General features: G+C 46.9%; 1 protein-coding gene across 2 annotated transcripts in view; it reads right to left on the bottom strand.

Annotated features, from left to right (window-relative positions):
* Positions 1–2690: 2690 nt before the first annotated feature.
* Spg21 (SPG21 abhydrolase domain containing, maspardin) overlaps positions 2691–20611 on the bottom strand; it is a 33157-nt gene continuing 15236 nt past the window's right edge. For both annotated transcript variants that reach the window (XM_036191649.1, XM_036191648.1), the window contains 4 exons: positions 12576–12684; positions 9320–9427; positions 5774–5914; positions 2691–3353 (listed from right to left, as the gene is read on the bottom strand). In XM_036191649.1, the coding sequence (XP_036047542.1) occupies positions 3237–3353; positions 5774–5914; positions 9320–9427; positions 12576–12684 (475 nt within the window). In that variant the 3' untranslated portion in view covers positions 2691–3236. The remainder of the gene's footprint in view (positions 3354–5773; positions 5915–9319; positions 9428–12575; positions 12685–20611) is intronic.

The raw sequence follows: 20611 nt of genomic DNA, 5'->3' as shown, positions 1-20611 counted from the left end.
CCACTGAATTAGCTACTGGTTTGGTTTGGGGACAGATACTTCACAAGGAGAGGCAGGGGTAAGGATCAGCTCCACCTCCGTGGCATCTTTACTAGTGGTGATCAGACAAAGTCTGGGTCCTCAGCTCCCCTGGCAATGCACACTGGGCTGTGGGGGATGGGGGGATGTGGGAGATGTGGGGGATGTGGGAGATGTGGGGGATGTGGGTGGCTGGAGGGGGGGACTGGAGCTCTTCTCCTGCCAATTTCTTCACTTGTTGTGGCCACCAGAGATCAGATTGATGGGTCACACCTGGAGCTGTGATGCATGTATAAAAGAGACGCAAGGCATGAATGGCCAAGGAAAGGGGTTTCTCTCCAGACCTTCCTAGGCTGTAGACTTTGGAGGCGGGGTTACAGACAGAGCCAGAGCGGCATTCCCGCACACCTCTGTAGGTGGGGGAGTGATGAGAACTGAGTTCCTTCTCTGCCCCCGCTGGCAGCAGGCGTCATGGGTGCACTGGTGAGAGGTGCTTGGAGATAAATTCCTGGTCTTGTAACCCACACAAAACCACAGGCGATTAGTCATGTCTCTAGTCTCAGAATCCCCTGGTTCTTATGGACAGCGCCCTCTACTCAGCTCTGCATCACACATCACCAGCTCCCCACCACAGCCTTCTCAGCGTGTGTTGATTACTCCTCCAAGCCAACCCTGGTTTGTGAGGCAGCCATCTACTAAGCCTACTAAGCTGTGGAAAGTTTATAGGGTCTCATGCACAGATGAGAAAGTGCATGTATTTCTGACCTCCAGTGCCGTCCAAATTTAGATAGTACATTCCCTCTCAAGATGGCTCCCAGCTACAGCACCCTGTGGGTGGGTGACTGGGAGTGGAGTGAATTTCAGGTCACCTGCTGTCACTCACCTCAGCACACAGCTGTAAACCTGTTGCTTTGAAGCAGCCATCTTGCCTGTCAGGAGCCTTGGTTTTTTATTAGAGAGGGGTCTCATCATGAGTCTGGAACTCACTCTGTAGACTAGAAGGCCTCAGTCACATATCTGCCTGCTTCTGCTGTGCTAAAGATGATGCTACCATGCCAGCTTTTTTATTTTTAATGTGCGTTGGTGTTTTGCCTGCACGTACATATGTGTGAAGGTACCAGATCTCCTGGAACTGGAGTTACAGACAGATGTGAACCAAGATGGGTGCTGGGAACTGAATCCAGTTCTTTTGGAAGAGCAACCAGTGCTCTTAACCGCTGAACTAGCTCTCCTGCCCCCCAGCTTATTCATTATGTGTGTATAAATGTGGGCATGCACATGTGATGTCACACATGTGGGAGGCAGGGGACAACTTTCAGGCATTGCCTCCCTTCAGGCGGGCTCCAGGGACTGAAGGCAGGTCATCAGGCTGTGTGACAAGGGCTTTGCCTGCTGAACCATCTTGCTGGCCCAAGATCTTTCTTTTTTATGATTATAGTTAAAGTGTTAATTCCTTCTAGCTTTATGTAGATAATATCCCATGCCTTAATTTTTTCCAAAATGTTAATTATAGCTTTCTAATATGTGATTTGAATACAATTTCTTACATATACAGACATTTCAACCTGTATTATCTAAAAAACCTCTGTGTGTGACCAGTGTGTATATACATATGCATGCCTGTGTGTGTGTGTAGCGGGGCAGAGGATGTCCTACACTCAGTGTTGAGGCTGTAGGCCTGTGTGGACACTCCTGACATTGTACATGAGCACTGGGGGACCTGAACTCAGGTCCTCATGCTTGTACAACAAGTACTTTTACCCACTGAGCCCCCCCCAAATAACTTTTTTTTTTAATGTGCATTGGCGTTTGGCCCACATGTGTGTCTTTGTGAGTGAGTCAGATCCTCTGGAACTAGATTTACAGTTGTGAGCTGCCATGTGGGTGCTGGGAATTGAACCCAGGTCCTCTGGAAGAGCAGCCAGTGCTCTTAACCACTGAGCTATCTCTCCAGCCCCTCAGCCTATTTTTATCTCTTGAAAGTACACATAGAAATTATATGGTATCAGAAAAGGCTTTATAGTAATCTAGGGTAGGAATGTGCAGAAAAGTGAGGGGAGATAAGTAAGGCTAGCCACAGATTGGATTTTTTTGTTGTTGTTGTTTTGTTTTTGTTTTTGAGACAGGGTTTCTCTGTGTGGTTTTGGTGCCTGTCCTAGAACTCACTCTGTAGCCCAGACTGGCCTCAAATCACAGAGATCTGCCCGCCTCTGCCTCCTGAGTACTGCGATTAAAGGCGTGCACTACCATCGCCCAGCCACAGGTTGGGAATTTTTTAAGGTGAATCAATACGTGGAGACAGTTTATTAAACTGTTTTCTCTCTAGTATTAAAACCATTTCTATCAGGAGTCAGGTGATCTTTCAGGATGACATTTGTTAATCCCAGCACTTGAAAGTTGGAGGAGGCAGGAGGATCAAAGTTAGCCTTGGTTCAAGGCCAGCCTAGCCTAAATGAGACCCTATCTCTTCTTTAAAAAAATTCCATTAGTGAGAAAGATGGAAAGAAAAGTATGTGGCATACAGTGGCAGTCAGCAGGTGACAGCAACTCACTGTATCATCAGTAATCTGCGCTAAGGTGACAGAGCAGTTCCCCCAAAGTCACATGGCACTGGTCAGCAGCCCAGATGTGCAGCAGCCCAGATGTGCAGCAACACAAATCACAAGAGCCACTCACTGAAATTCAATTTTTATTCCAAATGACTATAATGTCTAGAAAGACAACAGCTAACACGCAAAATGGTGTGTTCAACTGGAAACCAAAGTAGCGGATTTGTGGGGGAGTGGCCAGCACGCTGCTGGCCTTGGCACCCTGGTTATGCCCAAGAAAGCATAAAAATAAGTGGTGTTCCTCTTCCAACCTGGAGGTGCAGCACTTACAGTGAGGAACATAGAGAGCAGGAAGAAGACAGAAAGAAAAATGCCACATGATCCCAAGCCTTCGAATGAACACACAATGGTGGAGAAGACTTTTGGTAGCAAAATTTTAACAATTCTTAAAATGGGAGTCTTTAAAAGTTCTTCAAATTCAAAAGTTAAAAAAACAAAAACAAAAACCAAACATTCCTGGAGAGGGGCCAGTCACACTGGCTTGAAGAGCTGATGCACGCCATGAGGATGACCATCAGTCCTGCTTCCGAAACAGTGAGGGCCAGCGTGCCCGATGAACCTGAACTGATTGTACAAGACCACGCTGCGCGGCGGCCTGTCGAGCGCCATCTACGGCTCCTCCTGGCTGAGGCCCAGGCGGCCTTTCTGCACCTCTAGCTCCTCTGCACTGACCACTGACGGGTCGATGGCGGCGTATTTGGTTCCCTGGAACTGCAGCAAATGTATCTGGAAAAGTGCAGAATTACGTTCTTAGGGTTGGCTTGCTCCTGGTGCTGACATTGATGGAAGGCTTCAGCAGTGCTTGCAAAGCGCTCCACCCGAGACCCCATCTCCAGTCCTGACTCTTCTTTGTGAGTATACGTGGAGGCCAGAGGTCTACACCAGTGTCACTCCTTAGGACTCTTTAAAGAATTACCTTTTACTTATTCTGTAGACGTGCGGGGGTTAGGACAGCCGGTGGAGTGGGCTGTCTCCTCCGTGTAGACTCCTGGTACTGAACTCGGGCTGTCAGGCTGGGTGGCAGGTCTCTCACCGGCTGAGCCATCTCACTGGCCCTCCACCTTGTCTTCTGAGATGGTCTCAAAGGCCTCGAGTCTGACAGGCTAGGCTGGTCTGCCTGTCTGTGTCTCCACACCCCACTTTTTTAAAACTTGGATTATGGGGACTGAACTCAGTCCTTATCCTTGCATAGCAAGCAGCGTTGCCAACTGAACCATCATCTCCCTAAGCCCAGCACCTTCATTTTTCAAGGACTGTATTACAGAACAGAGGGCGTAGCACGTTATTAATGAGCATGGTGGGAGATCATGAAAATTTCCTACAATTCACACTAATACAGAGTGAAAAGCAGAGAAAAGCCAGCAAACAAAAGATCACAGGTCTATGTAGCTCAGACTGGCCTTGGCAGTCCCAGGTCAGCCTCAAAGTGCTATGGGTACAACTGTGCACCACTGTGCCTGACCAAGGAACTGGTGGGACCTTTGACCCCAAATTATTTTGTTTTTTTAAAGCAGCTTCTCCACATTCTTGCCAAGTTTGCATGGACACCCCCCCGCCCACACACACACCCTTCAGACGACCTTTAGTGTATATATGCACTCTAGACTTTGTGGGCACGTGTGTGGCTTGTGTGTGTAGAGGCCCAAGGTTAATCACTCTCCATCTTACTCATTGAGGAAGGCAGTCTCAATCAAATCCAGAGCGCTCTAATATGGCCAGTCTTTTTATTATTTATTTTATCTATCTATCTATCTATCTATCTATCTATCTATCTATCTGATTTTTCGAGACAGGGTTTCTCTGTGTAGCTTTGCGCCTTTTCCTGGAACTCACTTGGTAGCCCAGGCTGGCCTCGAACTCACACAGATCCACCTGGCTCTGCCTCCCAAGTGCTGGGACTAAAGGTGTGCGCCACCACCACCTGGCTTTTTTTTTTTTTCTGTTTTTTTTTTTTTTTTTAGCTGAGGATCAAACCCAGGGCCTTGGGCTTGCTAGGCAAGCGCTCTACCACGGAGCTAAATCCCCAATGGCCAGTCTTTTTAATGTGTACAGATGAGTTGCCTGCATGCACCTCTATGCATCATATTCATGCAGTTCCCTTGGGGCCAGAAGAGGGCGTTGGATCCCCTGGACCTGGAGTTGCAATTGTGAGCTGCCTCATGGGAGCTGGGAGTAGAACCCAGGTCCTCTGGAAGAGCAGTTAGTGCTCTTAACTGCTGAGCCATCCCTCCAGCGCCCTGGTATGGTTAGTCTTGACAGCCAGCTTGCTTTGGGGACTCCTCAGATGCTACCTTCCCAGGCTGGAAGTTCAGGCAGGCAACCATGCATTTATGTGAGTCCTGGAGATCTGAACTAGAGTCCTCACAGGCTAAGGGCTTTAACAGAGCCACCTTGCCAGCCCTCCATAAACATCTTTTCTTTTTTAAATTGTTATGAGTGTTTTGCTCACATGTGTGTATATATATAAAACATATGTGTGCCTGAGCCTGTGGAGGTCAAAGAGGGTGCTGGATCTCCTGGAACTGGAGTTAGAGATGGCTGTGAGATACAGTGTGGCAGTGTTGGGAATCAAACCCAGATCCTGTGCAAGAGCAGCAAGTGCTCTTAACCAGGGCCATCTCTCCAGCCCTTCCTACACATCCTAATCGCGCCGCCCCATCAGTGGATGTTTGCCCTGCCTTCCACAGTGGTGTGCGGTCCCTCTAGTCTTCTGCTACTGTGGTTAATGGTATGATGAGCACCCCTGGGCGTCAGTATCTTCTAGGTTTAGGACCACCTTCTTCGAATCGACTTCCATGAGTGCATGAGAGCGCTAAAGACAGGCCTCGCTGTGGAAGGCACCCGATGCTTCTTGCCAAATCAAGGCAGTCGCTTGCCACCCCATTCTAGCAATCTCTCGAGAGAATGAAGTGGTGTTTTTATTTTTGCCATTAGTGCATAATCAAGTCATTTTCTGAGACTCACTGTTCCCATTTAGATGTGGTGTCATGCTGTGGCTGAATTCCCTGTCTCCAGGAGGCAAGGTCACATCACACCAAGGGCCACCACCACAGTGTGCGGGTGCAGGCTGCTAATCTAGAGAGGGGCTGTTGGGGAGAGTCACCTTGGGGGTCTCTGAGGCTCAAGGGCTCCCGGGCTGGACTTACCTGCACATAAAGATTGACTTCCGCACTCCTGCACAGGTAGGGGAAATTGCCTCCTGTCTTAAGGTGAGCTCTCCGGGCATTAGGGTACAGTTTGTACATTTCTTCCTTGGCTTCTGTTGACAATGCACTCTGGTCAAACACCTGTGAAAACACACAAGGCTGAAACCTCATGGTATTCTTAGTCCAGGACAAAAGTGTCCCTTCACGTCCCCAGTGCCAGAGCAGTCAGAGCCCACCTCCCCCTGCTGTTCCTGGTCACATCCAACTCCAACCCAGCAGGTGGGAATACAGCTGTGTGGTGCAATGCTTGCCTAGTGTGTGCAAGACCCCATTCTCACACCAGAAGAAAATTCTAATTCCAACCGAAGGCCAGCTATAGATTTTGCTGCCACATGTCTCTTGCAGCTCTCACCTCTAGCTAATTAACAAGATGTTAATAGTGACTAATTAACTGGAAATGCTAATTTCAAGAAAGATGAAGTCTCAGGACTGGAGAGATGGCTCGGTGGTTAAGAGCACTGGCTGCTCTTCCCGAGAACACCAGTTAGGTTCCAAGGATTCACAAAGCAGCTCACCACCATCTGTAACTCTAGTTCCAGGGCATGTGACCCCTCTTCTGGCCCATGAGCACTACACAACACACTTACATACATGCAGGCAAAATACCCATATGCATAAGATATATTTTTTCTTTGGGTTTTCAAGACAGGGTTTTTCTGTGTAGCTCTGGTTGTCCTGGATGTAGCCTTATAGTCCAGGCTGGCCTCAAACTCAGATCCACCTGCCTCTGCTTCCCGAGTGCTGGGGTTAAAGGTGTGTGCCGTCGGGCGGTGGTGGCGCACACCTGTAATCCCAGCACTCGGGAGGCAGAGGCAGGTGGATCTCTGTTAGTTCAAGGCCAACCTGGACTACAAAGCGAGTTCCAGGTCAGCCTCCAAAGCTACAGAGAAACCCTATCTTGAAAAAACCAGAGGGGGGGTGGGGAAGATGTGTGCCACCACTGCCTGGCTAAAATACTCTTTTTTAAAAACTAGAGACTAAAGGCAGGAAGTTCAGACTTTCTGGGAAGAGCAGCTCTGGCAGCTGAATACATGTGGTTTCAGATGTCTTTCCGATGTCTCAATATAAGCATGCATTCAAGATATTTTTTGAAAATATTTTAAAGCTAAGTATATCTTTAATATATGTGTGTGTATATATGTATGCATGCTTATGTGTATGTGGAGGCCAGAGGTCAACCTCTGGTGTCATTCTCAAGAGCTTGTTTTTTAAGACAGGGTCTCTCAATGGCCTGGAACTCACTAAGCAGGCTAGACTGGCAGGTCAGTCACAGGAACCTGCCTGTTTGCACCACACCAGTGCTGGTATTACAAGCATGTACCACCACGCCTAGGTTTTGTTTTGTTTTATTTTGTTTTCAAATGTAGGCTCTGGGGCTGGAGAGATGGTTCAGCAATTAAAGGCTAGGCTCATAATCAAAATGTCAGAATGTTAAACAAACCAGAACCCTTGTGTACCACTGGGGGGGAATATAAAATGACACAGCATTGGAAGACATTGTGTCAGTTCCTCAGGAAGTCTGAAGTTGAATTCCATGTGTGCCACCATGTGTGAGTGCCCGAGGAGGCCAGAAGAGGGCACAGGATCTCTTGGAACTGGAGTTATGGATGGTTGTGAGCAACCATGTAGGTGCTGGGAACAGAACCTGGATTCTCTATAAGAGCAGTAAGTACTCTTAACCAGTGAGCTCTCTCTGCAGTCCCAAATTACAAGGTTTAAAAGCAAGGACTCAGATCTCTTTATTCTTATGTTAATAGGCACATTCATGATAGTCGGAAGTCCACTGAAAGGTGAAGACATCAACAAGATGTAAAGTTTATGTAACAGTATCATTCAGCCCTAAAGGAATGATATTCAGATACATTATGGGGCCAGTGAATCATTTCCAATGTTTATTTTGATATGAACAGGTTTTTTGCCTGAATGTATGTCTGTGCACCATATGCATGTAGGCCAGAAGAGGATGTCAGATCCTCTGATCTGTAGTTAAGAATGCTTGTGAGCTGGGCGATGGTGGTGCACGCCTTTAATCCCAGCACTCGGGAGGCAGATGCAGGTAGATCTCTATGAGTTCAAGTCCAGCCTGGGCTACAGAGTGAGTTCCAGGGAAGGTGCAAAGCTGTGCAGAGAAACCCTGTCTTGAAAAACAAACAAACAAACAAACAAAAAGAGTGCTTGTGAATTATCATGGGGTGCTGGGAACTACACTCAGGTCCTCAAGAATAGCTACCGCTCTTAACCACTGAGCCATCTCTCTAGAATTAATTTTTTTCCAGATTTTTATTTTTAATTATGTGCACATGTGTGAATCTCTATGTGGGTACATGCATGTGAAATCAGTATCTCCACAAGAGGGTTTGAGATCCCCTGGAGTTACAGGCAGCGGGGAGCCACCAGATATAGGCTCTGGGAATTGATTTCAGATCTAGAAAAGCAGTGAGTGCTTAGCCACTGAGCCATGTTTCCAGCCTCGCTCTAGTCAACCTTAAAAGCATTGTGCTAAGTGGAAGAGCCTAGACTTGAACCAATGGTGTACCTAGAGCAAGCCAATTCACAGAAACATGTAGCCAATTGGTTACCAGCTGGGACATAGATCATGGGATCTACTGTCTGGCCAAGAGTTCCAGGCTCAAACTCAGGCTCTTGGGCCTGTGTGGAGCCATCTTGCCAGTCCTACCTAACAGAAATTCTCTACTCTTATGAGGCAAATCTCTCTGCCACCAGATGTGAAATGTTTAAAACACAGTACCTACGTAAAGTAAAAATATGCCAACCCAAGGGCTTGGGGTGTGTAGCTGAGTGGCAGAGTGACTGCCCAGCACCCAGAAAGTCATAGGTTCTGGCCACAGACCTTAAAGCAATCCTCCCAAAGTGGGAAAAGATCACTAGGCTTATTGAAATTTGTCTTTATAGGTCTTATTTAGCCTGCACGAATGTCTGCACCACATACATGCCTGGTATCTGAGGAAGCTGGAGGAAGGCATCAGAGCCTGTGGAACTGGAGTTACAGATGGTTGTGAGCCACCATGTAGGTGCTAGGAAACAAACACGGGTCCTCTGCAAGAGCAGTCAGTGCTCTTACCTGCAAGCCATCATCTCTCTGGCCGGCCGGTTGGCCTGTCTGTCTGTCTATATCTATCTATCTAGCTAGCTATCTTTTTTACTTTATTCTATTTTACTTTTGGTGGCGGGAGAGTTGAGACAGTGTCACTACGTACCGTTGGCTGGCCTAGAGCTTGCTATGTAAACCAGGTTGTCTCCACCCTGAGTATCTCCCTGCCTCTGTCTCTCCAGTGCTGGGGTCACGGGTATTCACTAGCACGCCCAGCACAATGCTGTTGCTCTTATGAGGAAAAATCCAGGATGAACAGTAGATTACTTTGTCATTGAGAAAGCCAAGGTATGTTTGCAGAAAAAAAGCATGGTTAACATCACAAAATAATTACGTCTTGGCAAGCACCTACTATTACTTCAAAAGAAACTTACATCCATGATGGTCACAGGGATGTCCCGAATTTTATGTGGTTCCACGTAAGAATTTTGACAATTGAGAGTTAGTCTTGAAGCAAGTTCACTCTGACCCAGACTCTCCAGCTGCAGGAAGAAATACAGGTAACAGCTGGGGTAGTTTTGTTTTTATGCTCACAGTAGGCCCACAGATGACATCTGTGCTTCGGATGTTGGCAATGTGTATGGGGAAAGCCACCCATGAGAAAACACAATGTCTCTGAGAGACTGATCTGGGGCTTGAGGGCCTTTTCCTACTGTGGCACCTAAGTCAGGTTCTATAACTGGAATGTGCTCTTCCTCTGGCTTCACCCTGTACCACTGCTTAACACAGGTGCCTAAGGACACAGCACACTAATTGTGCACCTCAACAGTGACAAATAACATGTAAGGCTCTCCTGCACCTTGGTCCTGGAACGCCAGCTTGCAGACTCATTTATCAGCCCGGCCTGGGTGGTACGGAAGGAAGTCAAGTGAAAGCAGATTCTAGCCGGCCATGGCAGCACACCCCTGCAACCCAGCACTCAGGAGGTGAAGTCTGAGGTCACAAGATACCTCATCTTAAGAGACAACAAAATTTAGCCAGAGTTGGTGGGCATGTCTTTAATCCTAGCACTTGGGAGGTAGAAGCAGGCAGATCGCTAAGTTTGAGGCCAACCAGGGCTACAGAGAACCCTGTCTTGGGTGTGGGGGGGGGGACAAAACAAAACAAGGCAATGTCTCCCCACCCCAAAGGAGCTAGATTCTCGGATGCCCAAGAATTGCAGATGCGTTCCAGTGTGGTCTTGGGAGCTTTTGTTTTTGGCGACAGTCTTGCTATATTATCCAAGCTGGCCTTGAATGGAGACCATTCTGCCTCGGCCCAGTGCTGAGAGGACAGGCATAATTACCGTAGTCAGGCTGAAAACTTTAATTTTATGTTTAAACTGTATGTGTGCAGGTGCCTGTGAGGCCAGCTGAGCGTGTTGGATCCCCTGGAGCTGGAGTTTCTGGTGGCTGTGAGCTCCTTGACATGGGTGCTGGGAACACAACCCGAATCTTCTGGAAGGGCAGTACACGCTCTTAACCATCTCTCCAGCCTCTAACCTTAAGATTTGTTTTTATAGATGACACAGACAACATGTGTAGCAGTGAGGGGGCATGTACGCATGAGAGAAGATGCCCTCAGCAACCAGAGGTGCTGGAGCCTCTAGAGCTGGAGTTACCGCCAAAGGTGGGTGCTGGGGACCGAACTCACTTCTAGAAGAGCGGCAAATGCTCCCAGCCACGGAGCCATTTCTCTAACCCTGAACTTCTTAGTAGTTCAAATTTTTCTCTTCTTTTTATTTTTTTAATTAATTTATTTTTCTATTATCAGCTTGATACAGTATAAATTCTTAATAGTGAAATGTTTCATTGAGGCTTGCTCAGTAATTGAGTAAAACAAGATCTTATTATGAGCCACAGTCATCCTAGGGTCCCCTATGCTCGCTCTCTATATATAAAACCTCCCTGTGTGGGTTGCAGTCTGATTGTTCTTTGCTTTATATCTAGAATCCACTTATGAGTGAGTACATACCATGTCCTTCTGGGTTTGAATTACCTAACTCAGGATGATCTTTTCTAGTTTCATCCATTTGCCTGCAAATTTCATGCTGTCATTGTTTTTCTCTGCTGAGTAGTACTCCATTGTGTATACGTACCTTTTATTTTTTTCTTCTTTTTTTGGTTTTTTGAGACAGGGATTCTCTGTGTAGCTTTGCGCCTTTCCTGGATCTTGCTTGGTAGACCAGGCTGGCCTTGAACTCGCAAAGATCCACCTGCCTCTGCCTTGCGAGTGCTGGGATTAAAGGCATGTGCCACCACTGCCCAGTACCATATTTTCTTAATCCATTCTTCAGTTGACAGGCATCTTGGTTGTTTCCAGGTTCTGGCTATTATGAATAATGCTGCTATGAACATAGTTGAGCATGTATCTTTGTGGTATGACTGAGCATTCCTTGGGTATATGCTCAGGAGTGGTATGGCTCGGTCTTGAGATAGATCAGTTCCCAATTTTCCAAGAAACCACCGTACTGATTTCCACAGTGGTTGTACAAGTTTGCATTCCCACCAACAGTGGCGGAGTGTTCCCTTTGCTCCACATCCTCTCCAACATTGACTGTCATTAGTGGTTTTGATCATAGCTATTCTGACAGGTGTAGGGTGGTATCTCAGAGTCATTTTGATTTGCATTTCTCTGATGACTAAGGATGTTGAGCATTTCTTTAAATGTCTTTCAGCCATTTGTGATTCTTCTTTTGAGAATTCTCTGTTTAGCTCTTTAGCCCATTTTTAATTGGATTGTTCAGTATTTTGATGTCTAGTTTCTTGAATTCTTTATATACTTTGGAGATCAGTCCTCTGTCAGATGTGGGGTTGGTGAAGGTCTTTTCCCATTCTGTACACTGTCTTTTTGTCTTATTGACCGTGTCTTTTCCCTGCAAAAGCTTCTCAGTTTCAAGAGGTCCCATTTATTAATTGTTGTGCTCAGTGTCTGTGCTGCTGGTGTTATATTTAGGAAGTGATCTCCTGTGCCAATGCGTTCAAGAGTACTTCCTACTTTCTCTTCTATAAAGTTTAGTGTAACTGGATTTATGTTGAGGTCTTTGATCTACTTGGACTTGAGTTCATTGAGTTATTTATTTGTTATTAAGTTTATTGAGTTATTTATTTGGTTTTTTGAGATAGGGTTTCTCTGTGTAGACCTGGTGTCCTGGAACTCACTCTGTAGACCAGGCTGGCCTCAAACGAGTGCTGGGATTAAAGTGTGTGCCATCACCTGGCCCTTAAATTTTAAACTAGTTAATAAACAATGTAATAAACAATGTACATATGAATGGGCACCATCCCAATATATGTACACATTAGGCAATGCTGCATCAGGTTAAATGATCTATGTCCTTAATGCATACAGTAAACCTTAAGAAACCTTCTAGTTTTTAAAGAATTTATAGTATTTTACTATTGCTGTACATTATAAAACCAAATAAGGTCTCACTCTAAAGCCTGGCTGTCCTGGAACTCACAGTGATCTGCCTGCCTCTGCCTCCCCTGACGGAGCTAAGCCCTCCTCAGCAGTGGGGTCTGTTTGGAAGTATTAACAGAGGACTGTTTAACAGAGACCTCCTCTACATACCCAGAGATAGATGGACCTCCTTTCACCTGTGCACAAAAACTCCCAGTACAAAGTCTCCAGCAGTATCTTGATCCTTACCCTGTCCACCATGAAGTCAATGGCATCAGCCATCATCGGGTCCACTGGGCCAGAGGCAAAGTTCCCAAGAACTATTTTCTTGAGCATAAATGCTGGCATCAGCCAAAAGCTGGAAAAAAAAAATACAGAGGCTGGTGACCAACACTGAAGTCTACACATAAACGGTGAGTCATCTTCAGCACGGAAGCTCCGTCATGGCCAGATGTCTGGAATCCTGAGGAAAGCTGGACTGCCTTCAGAAAGCCCACAATCAGCTCCTATGGTTACCCCAAAGCTCCCAAGAGCTGCACTTCAACTCAGGACTCAGCAATACTGCAAAATACCTCAGCACGAGAGCATTCTGATGACAAGTTTGTTTTCTTCTAACTGGCCTCATTTCCAGTGGCTATTCAGAAAATTCAGCATTAGGAGAAATATTCCTGGCCAGGCAGTGGTGGCGCACGCCTTTAATCCCAGCACTCGGGAAGCATCTGCAGGTGGATCTCTGTGCGTCCAAGGCCAGCCTGGTCTACACAGAGAAACCCTGTCGTTACATTTACCTGTATGTGTGCATCCACAGTGCACATGTGGAGGTCAGAAGAGAGCCTGTGGGAGTCAGTTCTCTTTTTCTACCATGTGGGCTCCAGAACTGAACTCGGGTTTGGAAAGGCTTAGTGGCAACGATCTTCATCTGCTGAGCCATCTTGCCCACCTTCTATATGTGACTTTTAATTGGTAAGTAGTCCATGAATTTCAAATGCTGGGCGTCCCCATGGGTAAACACTAATTCCTCTGAACCTGTGCTGAACCACTTCCCAAAGGTCCAGGCCGTCTCCTGATGCTTACTGAAAGCCGAGCTTCCTCTTGGAAGAACCACTCAGCAATGTCCCGATAACCTTGTAAGCTCCCACCCACCCCGACCACTTTCCGCTCTTCAAGCCGAGGACACACCCTTTGTGCTGTCCTTGGCCCAGACAGCATCTTGCTATGTAGCCCAGGCTGGCCTTGAACTTGTGCTCCCCCTGCCCTGACCATCTGAGTGTTGTGACAGCAGGCTTGACTATTTATCTCCCCCCTCCTCCCCATGCTGGGATCCAGTCTAGGCCCTGTGCATGCTGGGAAGCACTGAGCAGGCACCCTGTCTGGAAAAGGGAGCAGCCCTGGACTTAGGTTTCCACTGTGAATTAGTTCATCTGTGTACATCCTTTTTTCCCCTTTCTTTAAAAAGGAAGACGTCTGTTGGGACAGATTTTAAGCCAAGCATGGTGGCACATGACTGTCATGCCAGTGATCATGAACAGGAAGATCTGGGCTACACAGTGAGTCTTCCCAACCTTCAGAACTGTGACCCCAATCAAGTCTTCATAAGCTGCATTTACGTATTTACCCTTATGCACAAGTTAGGTGGCATAGCGACATGGTGCAATCCCCTGAGAAAGTGGAGTGTGGGGACACATGCTCAGATCTCAGCACTCTGGAGAAGGCACAGGAAGAACAAGAGTTTGAAGCCCTCCAGGGGAGCACAGGGAGAGGACTAAAGAAAATCACACAGAAATTCCTTTAGTTGGTTTACAGACACGTGAATGCTTAAACAGAACAGAACTGATCATTCACCTAGAGGTCTTGTTTACATGACAGGTACATTTCAGCGGTGACCTATAGATCGTGAATCTTAGCAACACTGGGTGAGAACTCCATCTGGGTCTGTTAGTAAACAAGTCTCCCCAAACTGTAAAGAAACAGTTTAGGATTGCTTCATTCTTGACTGCCACCCAAAAGTACGTCTCTGAGAGTTGAGACTGGAATGAACATGTAATCCAGTAAGCAAATACTACAAAAAGAAATTAAGCTGCATTTTTGATGAAAAAACAAAACCATAAAATATATTTTACTGAGAAAAATCTTGTTTAAATTTGGAGATTCTGTAACATTTGAGACTGGGTCTCACTAGACAGCCCTGGCTGGATTGGAACTTGCTGTAATACATAGCCCAGGCTGGCCTTGAATTCACTTCCTCCAGAGTGCTGGGATTAAAGACATGCACCACCACACATGGCCTGAAGATACATATTTTAAGGAAGGAATCGAGGCAGGAAAGGAACTAGTACACATGGAAGAGAGAAATATAAAGTGTAAGTGTGAAGAGATATTTTGAGGTGTGGTGAGGAAAGTTAAAAATGTCTTTTCTAAGAAAGGATTTGTTTGGAAAAATAAAATTTTTGTCCTAAAGTAGAATGGTTGGATTGCTCTAAATGGTATAAGAAAGGTAAGGAAACATCAGAGAACCCAGAAAGTAACAAAGTTTGTGAAGGAAAACTAAAACAAACAAACCCAGCCAGGAGACACCTCCCTGACAGTGCCTGTGGAGGTCTCTGGGTCCTGGACACTTGACCACATCAGGCTTGCTTAACTGATAGAACAACAATCTTCCCTACAGAAAGACTTCCTTCCAAGGAATAATTCACCTCTGTCTGCAATGCATCAACTGTGCATGCTGTTACCGGGAGATGAACAGAGACAGTGATTGACAAGGCTGGCAGGGGGCACACCAGCTCCAGCCAAGTAGCCCCCAGTGGCTGCCTTGATAGAGCCCATCTCCAAAGGAGGCATTCCCCTATTTAGCTTTAGCAAGGGGGAGAAGGGGTTCCCAAACAAGAGACTCAATGGGACTCAGGAGCTACAACAAAGCTCCAAACACCCATCTACTCCAGTCCCTAGAGGACATCAGTGCTGACCACGAGGTGGTCACAACACGTGGGAAAGGCGAGCATGGCCGCTTTCGTTTTCATACAGGGTCTCACCATGTACATACAAGCCCCGGCTGTTCTCAAACTTGTGATCATCTTGCCTCAGCATGCACCAGACCATGTGCATGAGCGTGATATTAAGAACGGAGTGGGATATTGGCTCGGCTGGTAGAGTGCTTGCCTATCATGCAAATGCCTGGGTTCAATACCCAGGACTTCGTAAACTCATATGGTGGTCCACACCTATAATCCCAGCACTTGGGAGGATCAAGACCTCTAGGTCACCTCCAGAGAGTTGGAAGCCAGCCTAGAAAACACGAGAACCTGTCATAAAAGAGGGCTGGGGAGATGGCTCAAAGGGAAAGTGCTTGCCCCGCAAACATGAGGGCTGGGGTTCGGGTCCCCAGTGCCTGAGCCAGGGCTCGGAGCACACAGGAAGTAAAGGCACGGGATTGCCACAGCAAGCTGGCTAGACTAGCTATTCAGAAAGTCCTGGAGTTCCAGTGAGAGATTCTGCCTCTATGAGAGATGGAGAGGATAAGACTTATTAGCCAGGCATGGTGGCATGTGCCTTTAATACCAGCCCTTGAGAGGGTGAAGCTGGCAGATGCCGAGTTTAGTGAGATCCGTCTTAATAAAGTACAATTTTAATATTTATACAGATACAATCCTACCAGACTTCATATAATGTCAGCACTCAAAGAAATCGCCTTCAACTGAGTCTCAAGGTCTAAGGGAAACAGAACTGTCCCGAATCTGCACCCTAGTGCCGCCTTTCACTCCGCTGACAACTACTACTCTTGGAGACAAGAGCTATTTGCATTTAAGTGGCAGGACCTGCTCAGCAGCGCCTTGCCAACACAGAAGGGACAGAAGGTTACAAACTGCCACGTGCTAAGCCACCCAGACAAGCACACAACTCCCCTACTTATAATCTGCTTAGTTCTAGAGCAGTGGTTCTCAACCTTCCTAATGCTGTGACCCTTTAATACAGTTCCTCACGGTGTGCTGACCCCCCCCCCCTAGCCAGAAAGTTATTTTGTTGCTGCTTCCTAACTGTAGTCTTGCTACTGTTATGAATTGTGAATCTCTGATATGGTACCTTGTGGGGTCAGGACCCACAGGGTTGAGGACCACTGTCCTAGAGGCAAGGAAATATTTGCCAGTGTATAAACAAGTCCAGACAGCACTTGACTGGATCTGGGGTACATGGCTGTTTTTGTTTTCTTCCCTTGCAGAACTTGGAATGCCAATTATGGGTTCCATGTAAAACCGCTGCAGGAGGCTTTGGTTTTGTTGTTTGAGACAGGCTCTTGCCATGTGGCTCCAATTAACCTCTGACAATTTCTCCTGCAGTTTTCTCGGTGTTAGGATGCCAGGTTCGTACCACCACATCTTCCCATGTCATTTTAGTGACAGAGTCTAGAAAGGACAAAGGCCCGAGGGCTGGGGCTGTAATTCAGTGGCTGGGCGCTTGCCTGAAATGCACCAAACCCTTGGGACAACCTTTGTGCATGTTCCCTCCCACATCCTTTCCTCAGGAATGGGAAACTACCCAGCCATACTACTGGCCAGTCCCATTGTGAGATGAGTTACCTCTGCAGTGAATTATACCTCTCTGCTCAAAAATGGTGTCTCTGGGTTGGGCGGCAGTGGCGCACGCCTTTAATCCCAGCACTCAGGAGGCAGAACCAGGAGGATCTCTGTGAGTTCGAGAGAGAAACCAAAAAAAAAGGTGTCTCTGATGCCACCACCCCAAGTATAATTGAAATAATTGAACTAGTAGATGCAGCCGTCTGGGCCTCTCTGATCAGGCTTTGCCTACTGCTGGGATGGGCACATGGTGAAAGCATTACGGGGAACCCAGAGACAAGAGCAATGGTTCAGGAGGCAAAAAGCATCATATAGGGTGCTAGGCTTAGTCAAGGGGAAACAGGTTGCTAAAAATCCTGCAATTTCTAGTGGCTGCTCACAGCATTTCTAGGTGACCATAATCTACCGTTACGGCCACCAGAAGGGATAACCTAAGTAAGTGGAAAGTGGGCTCATGAAGCTGTGAAGAAGGCTGCTGGAGCTGGTGACAGCTCAGTTCTAACTGGACTTCTAGTTCCTCAAATTGATTTCTCTCAATCCAAACTTTCATGTACCTGTAAAGAAAAGAAAGGCCTAAAGAACAGGACTTTGCTTTGTGTGTGTGGTACATGCCAGAGGACACAGCTGTCATCTATCACTCTTTGCCTTATTCCCTTGAGACAGGGTCCCACTGAAGCTAGAGCTCACTGTTTTTAGGCTAGGCTATCTGGCTAGCAATCTGTTTCCACCCCTGCCCTACCCAGCACTGGGGTTATAGGCAGGTGTGGATGTGTTCTGCTTATACACGGGCGCTGGGGCCCTTAACTCAGGTCCTTATGCCTGCTGCACAGCACTCTTACCAAGCCCTAGGATTTCACTTTTGACCTGGAGTCCTGACGGAAATGCTGTGCTCTGGAGGTCACTCCACTCTAGGAAGCCCTTGCAGAGACTGTGACAAAACATCCCACTGCACAACAGTCTCCCGATGGGTATGAAGATGTACATGGGACTCTTTTCTACAGGACTGTTTAACACGCCACCCTAAAACTTCCTGGCGTGTACCAGGTTTGGTGGTAATACCTGCAATCCCAGCACTAGGGGAGCAGAGGCAGACGACTCTGAAACCAGTCTGGGCTACAAAACTCCAACACCAGGTGTAGGGATACACACCTTTTAATCCTAGCACTCAGGAAGCAGAGGCAAGCAGACTTCTGAGAGTCCAGGGCTATAAAGTGAGTCCCCCCATCTCAAAAACCCCAAAGCAACAAAACTAGTGTGTGTTAAAAATCTGAAGGGAGATACAATTAGACCTCTGTGCTCCAGCAAAGAGTGGCAAGTTGGTGTCCCTCCAATGCTCCAAGACCTTTCTGAGTTTTGCAGATATATTTTCTAGGTGGCTAAAGGCCTATTGGACTTGCATTATCAAAGAACTCTTAAAGAAATATCCTGGAATCTGGCTTCCTTACAGCCAGTGCCAGGGGTTGGGGAGTTGCTTGGCGGTTAATAGCATCCACTGCTTGATTCCCATCATCCATTCTGGGCAACTCCTAGTGCCAGCAACTCCAGGAGATCTAATGCCCTCTTCTGAACTCCATGGGTACCCACACTCACATGTGTGCACAGAGTATTTTTAAAAATAAAACCTTAAAAGAACAATGAACCTTCTTGTGTCCCAGCTGTCACCCAACCAGTGTCTAGAATACTACCTAATACTTGGAAATTATACTCTTCTAGGAGGCCCTGGGCAATGAAAAAGACCAGTAAGAAAACCATTGCAAAATCTGTCAAGAAACCAACTTGGAATAAATAGTATCTGGGGTGGCTCAGTGGGTAAAAGCATTTGTTGTGTAACCTGAGTTCTGTTCCTAGAACCCATGAAGAAGTCACACATGGTGGCAAGCACCTACTCCTCCTGTGAGATGGAAAGCAGAGCCAGGAGAAGGACCCAAAAGCTTGCTGGGCCAGCCAGTCTGGACTACGTAGCTTGGCAGAAAGAGGGACACCCTGCCTCAACAAGGTAGGAGAGAACAGACTCCTGAAAGATGCCCTTTAACCTCCCAAAGCACTCTGTGGCATACGTGTGCCTGTGGTCACACATCATATACACTAATAAACGTAAAACTCTACTATAGGGTAGGCCACTTGAGATCTCTCCCTCGGTAGGAGACCATGCTGACTTAGTCAAGGACCAGGGAAGACTGGGTATGAAAAACATTGGGGTAATATATTAACCTTTATCCAAGTTTGCCTCTAGCAGGTCTGTATAAACCAGGCCATGCCATCCATTTCTGCCTGGTGACCAGGTCCTACAAACCTCCCAGGAACACGGAGCAGACCATGCGCATGCAGCAAAGTGAACCAGCCCAATTCAAGTACTTCTGAGAACCCATTTGTCAAAGGGTCTAGACCTAGCTTAGACTGTGGATCCATCACCAAGGACAGATTCCCAAACTGTCACTCAGTAGAGGCTTGGTGACACACACTGGTAGCACTGGTCCTTTCCCTCGATGCCAGCAAACCCCTTGGATTCTAATACAACAGCCTATGTTTGGCTAGGAACACCAGCCTTGGGGAAGATGGCTTATCCATCAAAATGGCTGAGTCCTACAAGACTTTTGCTCAATATTTCTCTTTATTGTGGGATTTACTAGATATATTTACTAAGGAAGACATATGAACAAATGGAGAGCTCTTCTGAGGCCTTACCCAGAAACTATACAGGAAGGCTCTTATACTGTGGCACAGTGAATGGGGATGTTGCAAATCCATCTCTGCCCTGGGCTTATTCCAAAGAGGAATTGTGGGTGCCCTTAGGACAAGGGAGGCAAACCTGACTTCACCTTTAACCTGGCCTGTAGTTAAAGCCCCACGCCAGAATGACACTTAGTAAATGGTTTTGCTGGGATGGTTACAGCAGAAGTTCACCTAACAGGGCAGACTTCTGCCTCCAAGTGAAGCAATTCTGTTTTGAAATCACCTCTCCTTTCTCATTAAGTAACCCCTGGAGTCAGTGCCCTGTCCCACAAGGCTGTGGACTGGAATCTCACACAGGAGGAAGAATAAGTGTACCGCTGGTATCCTTGGCTGGAAAGGCTCAGGCTTCCTTGAGGACACAGCTCTTTCTCAGCATTTAAACCAGCACTGCTAATCAACATATTACCAGGGTCCCACAATAAAAGCTTAAAACCTGTTCTAACACACAATAAAATAAAAACCTCTGCTAAGGTGATCATTCAGGCCCCTAGCCTTCAGATCTTCTGGGTCTTGCTGACTTACCAAATAAATCCTTTCCTCACAACTTGTCCTTAATTCATGGGGTCTTTTTCTAGTGGAAAGTAAATGGACTTGTGTTCAAAGTAGAGACCAGCCTTCCTGACAATAAGTACACACTGGCCTTAAGATAGCATTTAATTTATCAAGTAAAATGTTAAAACCGGGCTGGGGAGATGACTCCATGGAGCAAGTGTCTGTCATGAATACGGCGAGGATCTGAGTTCAGATCCCGGAACCCGCACAAAGCCAGAAGCAGCAGCACCAGCTTGTAACCCTACAGCACGAAGAGAGACTCCCCAGAGGCTCATGGGACCAGTTGCCGTGGCATACACACAGCAGAGAATGTCAGGACTCACACCCAAGGTGTCCTGATTGCCACAATGCACCAAGGCTTGCACTCACACATGCAAAGATTAAAAATAAAATGTTAAAAATCAATGAAGGGGGGGGGGGTTGGGGATTTAG

The sequence above is a fragment of the Onychomys torridus genome, chromosome 7 (assembly GCF_903995425.1).
Source record: "Onychomys torridus chromosome 7, mOncTor1.1, whole genome shotgun sequence".
NCBI lineage: Eukaryota > Metazoa > Chordata > Mammalia > Rodentia > Cricetidae > Onychomys > Onychomys torridus.
The sequence above is the reverse complement of the archived record's forward strand: the minus strand, read 5'-3'. Positions and strand labels throughout refer to the sequence as shown.